The sequence below is a fragment of the Gavialis gangeticus genome, unplaced genomic scaffold, assembly GCF_001723915.1.
Source record: "Gavialis gangeticus isolate Ggan-Ray unplaced genomic scaffold, GavGan_comp1, whole genome shotgun sequence".
Lineage (NCBI taxonomy): Eukaryota > Metazoa > Chordata > Crocodylia > Gavialidae > Gavialis > Gavialis gangeticus.
Genome location: NW_017729022.1, coordinates 176049172 through 176055848, shown reverse-complemented (window position 1 = coordinate 176055848; position 6677 = coordinate 176049172). Strand labels below are relative to the sequence as shown.

At 40.5% G+C, this 6677-nt stretch overlaps 1 protein-coding gene and 1 long non-coding RNA gene across 2 annotated transcripts in view; one reads left to right on the top strand and one right to left on the bottom strand.

Moving 5' to 3' along the window:
* The window catches only part of PCSK2 (proprotein convertase subtilisin/kexin type 2), a 245917-nt gene that overhangs the window by 28237 nt on the left and 211003 nt on the right, over window positions 1–6677 (bottom strand). The window contains exons 9-10 of the mRNA XM_019516557.1: window positions 4017–4232; window positions 2220–2320 (exon numbers count right to left, since the gene is read on the bottom strand). Coding sequence (XP_019372102.1) covers window positions 2220–2320; window positions 4017–4232 — 317 coding nt within the window. The remainder of the gene's footprint in view (window positions 1–2219; window positions 2321–4016; window positions 4233–6677) is intronic.
* The window catches only part of LOC109296917, a 386887-nt gene that overhangs the window by 200954 nt on the left and 179256 nt on the right, over window positions 1–6677 (top strand). The gene's annotated exons all lie outside the window — the stretch shown is intronic.

Below are 6677 nucleotides of genomic sequence, written 5' to 3'. Positions count from 1 at the left end.
CCCCCCCCCCCCCCCAATGCACTACAAGATAGCAGTACAGGGAACACCTTCATGTGTGGTGCCGCAGATGGGTCTGCGGTACCATATACTGCACGCTTGCACTTGTCTGGATGTGGGCAAAAATGTCATATAATGACTGGACCAACACTGACAGGGATGGCAAAGACTTACTTGTATCCAAAGTAACATTTTCCAAACAAGTTGGATTCAGAGACTAAACAGGCTATTTAGGAAATGGGAAGGACAAGTATGAAATGATGTTAAGCAGAAAAAGAATACATTTATAGGGCTGTTTTATGAAAGATTTAAATGTGTATGTCAAAATTCTTGATGAGACTGGCTTGACACTGATGAAATTTTAAAAAATAATGAATGTAATGTTCTTCTTATTTGCCTTCAGGCCATATGAGACTTTTGAGTTTAATTTTCAATGTTTTCCACTTTCCTCCCACCACAGGCACGAGGGCCAGAAGCATTTTCTTCGTCTTCTTCTTTTAACTAAATCTCAGATAAACATGTATGCATAACTCTAACCTTTGAGGATTTTAAAAGGCCATGGGGCTTGAGACTTTTTATAATAAAATTGCATGAATTAACAACAGTAGCTAGTCCAATAAAGTTTTTGTTACATGTTGCAGATGGCCTCCTGAATGCAACTCCTAACAGCAGACCACAGCCTGCAAAATCTTGTATTGAACACCGCTGGTTCTCACTAATTCATCACAAATATTGCAATATTCTGTAACTCCCTAAGAGCCCCAGCTCCAGGATTCATATGCTTCCATGAGACTCTCACTTTTCAGTTTTATAAAAGTTTCTGTGCTTTGTAGTTGCATATTAAAAAATATATTGCACAATGTTTCTGATTATCTTCTGTTTTCTAGAGTTTGATTTACATGCTTTGTACACCTCCCCTTGTCAATAATGCATTTCTCAGAGTGGACAGCAGCAGTGGCTAAAGTTAGTGAATAGTCCACGTTGACTGAAATACACCTTTTTGTAAGGGTGCCAACGGAAGGCTCAGCCATGAAACCCAATCCAATAACACTCTACATTTTGGACACTAAGTTGTGTCTCTACAGTTATATTCTTCCAGAACTTTTCTAGGATCCCCAGGATATTTATATCTCTAGGATATAGAAACCTAGAACCCTCAAGAGCATAGACCCAACACATAAGATATGGCTAAAGTTCAGGGCAATATGATAGAGAAAATTATTTTATGTGCTTAATCACTTTCACCATATCTCTACAGCTTAAGGAATGGATTGGGAACCTTGCTGTTGATCCTGTAGTGGGGCAGGCAAACTTACATGAGAAAGGATCTAGGGGAGGAGCTAGACCAAAGGGGAGATATGATAAAAGGAATATGGAGATGGCTGAAACAATGCTTGTCTCACTTCGGTGGAGACAGGCAGTAATAGGAGTTAGAGGGGAAGCTAACTAGAAACAGAGGCTTGGGGACAACTTAAAAAAAGGAGACAGACAGAAGAGGGAGATGGACAAGGAAAACTATGTAAGAGAAGAGGATTTGTGCAAACTGAGATAATGCTTCACTAGCATAAAATCATCCAGGGTCCATCTACACATGTGATTAATGCACCTGAATAAACTCTGGTGCTTATTGCTCCAGAGTTTTTCGCTCCCAGAAGCACTGTTTGAACATATGCCCAGGAGCAAAAAGCTCTGGAGTATATTGTTCTGGAGTTTATGCACAGCATAGTGGGCCCAGCCAGAACAGCCCAGGCTGACAGGGGACCCCAGGGATCAATGTACCACCCCAGGACTCCACGTGCTGCAGAGGCTAGGTGGGGCACAAGAACTGCTGCACACAGTCTACACATTAACTCCTGCACACAGAAGAACTCTACAGCAGGTTAGGACTTGCATTTACAAGTCCTACCTTCTGTACAGTTTATTAGTTTTGTGTGCCCTAAAAGGGTCACATGTGTAGACACCAAGACATTTACTGTACTGTTAATTAATCAACTGTACCATAAATATCTTGTTTAGACACTCCCCCAGAGTCCTTTACTTAGGGCTTAATTCCAACCCCAGTCAAGTCAGTATGAGTTTTCATTTATTTTGGTGCACCATATATCAGGATCCCACAGCTTAACTTTAGTGTAACACGGAAATAATTTAAAAAACAAACAGCAGCAGCAGTCAACACCCCTGCTTCCCTCATGCCCATATTAGAGATTTTAAAAGAAACATACTTAGCCTCCAGGGCTAGTGCAAACACTCCAGCTGCCTCTGGTGCAGCTGCAGATGTTCCAGAATGACGCAGAGTACAGTTGCCATATAAATCTGTAGTAGCCTGTAACAATATAAACAAATTAATAACACTATTTCATTCTCCTTAGAGCTGCAGATGTGGAGACCATGGAAGGCAATGTTTGTTAAATAAAATCCTTGGAGTAATTTTTTTACTTGTCACTATGATCAAAGTTATTTTCTTCTGATAACATATCACCTATAAAAATACATTGAATATATGCATATGGAAGGGGGAGAAAGATGATTTAATAATGGTAAGAAACAAATATCCATTAATATATAAAACCCAGGCAGATGATTCTTGTATAAACATATGTGTACTGAGACCCCCTTCTTGGTTATTAGAAGGAATTGAACCCTTTTGCACATCAGCAGACCTCTAATACTGGAGTTACAGGAGCATGCCAATACCTGAGAGTAGTAACAGGCTGCTATCTTCTATTTGGACTGGCCACTCACAGGACACATGATTCACACTCTGCAAGCAAACTACATAGTGATAATAATGAAAGTAATGTAGGTCACCTCAATGCACACAGCTGACAAGAGTTACCAGAAAATGTATATGTGACATTCTGAGAGAATTCTGTGATATGTGAGAAAGTATATGGGATGCTATAATGTAAATCTACAGTTAGATAACTCTGGAAAACATCTCTTGGCAATTGCTGATATTTAAGTATGACACCCTAAGAACTGGATCCATGGTGGATGATCTCAAGGCTACCAGTGTAGTGGAAGACAACCCTCATTACACATCAACATACTAAAATATATTCGTTCTATACAGGTGGTACATTCCCACTGTGATACTGAAACTCTTGTTCTAGGAACCATGCCCCTCCAGTATGAAATTGTGTTTTCCCCTCAACACAGATCCGAACATGTCGGGTACCAATCTCACCCCAGTGCTTCATCTTTGATTCAGGGACTGTTCTGTGTTTCTGCAATATGTAACACAAAGGAGTCCTAATCCTAAAGGGAGCTTCAGTGCTACCATAGTACTATAACACCTCCTCCTCTGAGATAACTGTCCAATTAATTATGGGAATGTGTCATCAGCAGCAAAATGTTGAGATTCTATATTGAGATTTTTCCAAACATTTATTAAAAAGGACCCCTCTTAGATGGTTCTTAAATAATCAACCACTTCTGTAACCACACTCTTAGATCAAACTCAGAAAAACAAACAGTTTAGCAAAGAGCAAGGATTTGCAGATGTCCCAATAAGCTTGATCGTATTCAACATTTCTTTGCCTTCAATATGTTTTTCATCATCCTTATCCTTATACACATAAGTATAGACAAAGTATATACACATAAGTATAGACAAATTAGCAATGGCTGCATTAAATTGGTAACATGCTCAAATACAATATGATATGTTACCTTGGGTGTTTCAACTCTTCATTATCATCCAATTATACAGAGAAAGTCAGCTCAGGCATTAAAAATTCTGAGGACATGTATATGAATAAATGGACCTCAGCTTCACTTTCCACATTGGGTTCTGATAAATAGGGAACACCACCTACATGAAGCTATAAAGCATGGAGGCTTATTGCTGCTTTCAATATTAACAGTCTATCTCAGCTGACAGTTTTGGCATCATCAGGTATCGTGCATTGGAAATATTAGTTCAACAAAAGAACATCTGCTGCTTCTAAGCAGAAAATGATACGGACAAATGTGGGTGAGTTCAAGGAGAGGAACTACACAATAATATCTGCACTCACCACACCAGCTTCAGGGTTCCTCTTCCTTCCATTGCTGAATGTGGAGGCCAAGGTTGAAGAGCAGCTTTCATCGTACAGAGCAGTCCGGCCATCATTAATAGCAGAATTGATGGAGATCGTCCACATACTTGATGCATAGCCATCACAGTTACAATCATCATAGCTGCCCCCATCCCCAGAGGCCCAGACATAAATGCTTCCCTTGCCACCACGGCCCTGTGGAAAAAAGGAGTTGAATATGTCAGGTTAAATTATAGTTTTAACTATGGAACCAGGCACCCATCTGTCTGGAATAAACCTGGTACTAGGTAAACATACATCAATCTCAATATGAAATTGCCAGGAGTACTGCAGATTTTTGGATTTAGTAGTTTACTGTTAACAGCAACCAATCCTGCAGTCTTTCATGTGTGGAGGGTTCCTACCTGTCTCCTTGACTGCCCAGTACACCAACGGCTTCTCTACCACATACTAAGATATTTTATGGATTCATTAGAGGCTGGAATTTGTGCCAGGTATTTGGCAACGTGGGATAGTCATCATCTTAAAATGGACACAGCTCACTAAATGTATTGGGATTGTAAGAAACATTTTAGGGCCAATGGCTAAAAAAACCCTATACAAGTGCCACCTTTTTTTCTCTGTAGATTTGCACTCTGGGCATCTTAGCAACTTATCTGTTTGCTTTACTCTTTACTAATAAACCTGCCTATACAACTGTAAACACACTAGAACTAATACCATAACAAGAGCAATAAGCAATACACCTGTTAAACAATAATGCTTATAGGATGTAAGACCGTAACATGATTCTCAACTTACAGGCAAAGTGCTGAGGGATAGAAAAAAATATCTTCTGACCTGTTAATGAGCAGATATAGGAAAGATATGGAGCACCTATGTAAAGTACACCTCAATGTCATTTTAACAGGGTGCTTTTCTAGCTCTTATTTATCCCAAATCCACCTTCACAACAATGCCTCATTTTTTCTCACATTGCATTGAACAGGCACAACCTTACTTTTTAATCATGCTAGCACGTAGTATTATACCATGCTGAATCTCACAGCAGGTTGGCTGCCACTAGGCTGTGTATCTTTTTAGGATCAAGACTTTCATAATGATGATGATGGCTATAAAGAGCTGATTTAAATCAATATAAGGGTGCTCAGACTGCCATTTAGTTAGTCATTTCAGATTTAGGGCATGGGGTAATTTTTTGTAAGAATGCGTATTGTATTAACAAAAGCTGAGGAACATGGGGTTTATGTCAGTCCAACAAATTATGTTTAGAACATAAATGGCTGTTTCTGTATAGCATTAATGTAGCAGTAGGCATTGAGAAAAGAGGAAGAGGAGTTGCAGTGCCCTGGCAAACCCCTCTCATCTTTATTTATGGGACTGCCCTTATAAGTGGATAAGAGTGGCTGGTATTCTGACCAAGCCACTTCCCACTTGCTCTTATGAAGGTAGTTAGTGAGGCCTAGGCCAGGAACAGAAGATGGCACAGTACTGCTTTCCCCTTGTTCTATGATGCTGCCTGGCAGAATTTATTTTGATTTTGATGTTGGGAGAATTAACATGGGACTGTTCTACCATGAAGCTATTGGATAAAAGGGGAGATGACACTGTCCCTTCTCCCCCAGTCTTTATGTCATTAGCAGCAGTAGCATTGTTTTCCATTGTATTGAAAAAAATATTTCATTATTTTTTTAAATACAGGCTGTAGGCCCAAATTCTAAGTGCAGGCTCAAGGCTATACATTCCAAGGACAGGATACCTCTCTCTTCCTCCTGGAGTAAGGTATCCAAATCATGGAGAGGACTGGGATTTAAAGCTGACCCCTTGCTTTGGCATTTCCTATTGGCTACAGTCCTCAGGCTACATATTATGGGTTGGGACAGGCTCTTTTAAAACAACTGAGTAATATAAAGTAAGAACTGCCCTTGGTTACCATCTTCATTCAAACTAAATCACCAATGGCTAGGGTTAAAAAAATGTTTAACCCCTTCCCATCACTAATTCCCAATATTCTCCATTTCCCAAAATTCACTTCTCCGTTCTAACCAGAGAGGGAAAAGCATTGCTTAATCACTGTGGAAAAATGTAAGAAATGGCCTGAGAAAGCCTGTTTTCTTGAGACTTTCACTCCAGGCTGCAGAGGTTTGAGTAAGCTGGGTTGATTACCTGGAACCTTCAGGTAATCCATCCCTCTGTTTCAGCTCAGAGAGAGGGATTCATGAGTTCAGAAAACTCCAGGTGATTTCAGAAACAACATGAACCTCAGGTGTTTGCTGAAGCCAGCACAACCTCTGCAGCATCAACTGAGTGTTGTATACAGAGGAGGTTAGCTGTGTTAGTCTGAAGCCAGGCAGAAGGTAAAGGAACTTGTGGGGGGCCTGTAGATGTGCTGGGAGGCTGCTCCGACATGCTGTAATTACAGCACATTAGAGCAGACCCACATCAGCAGCTTCCTGTGTCTCTTGTATCAGTGCCCCCACACTTCAAAATGGTGGCAGAGGGACTCAAAATAAAGCTCATCAAACAAGCTTTAGTTCAAGTGCCCCCACTGCTGTTTTGAAATGTGGGGATGCTGATGCATGTGACACTGTGGCACTTGAATAAGACAGGCACTTCCCCAGCCCCCCCCCCCCCCCCCCC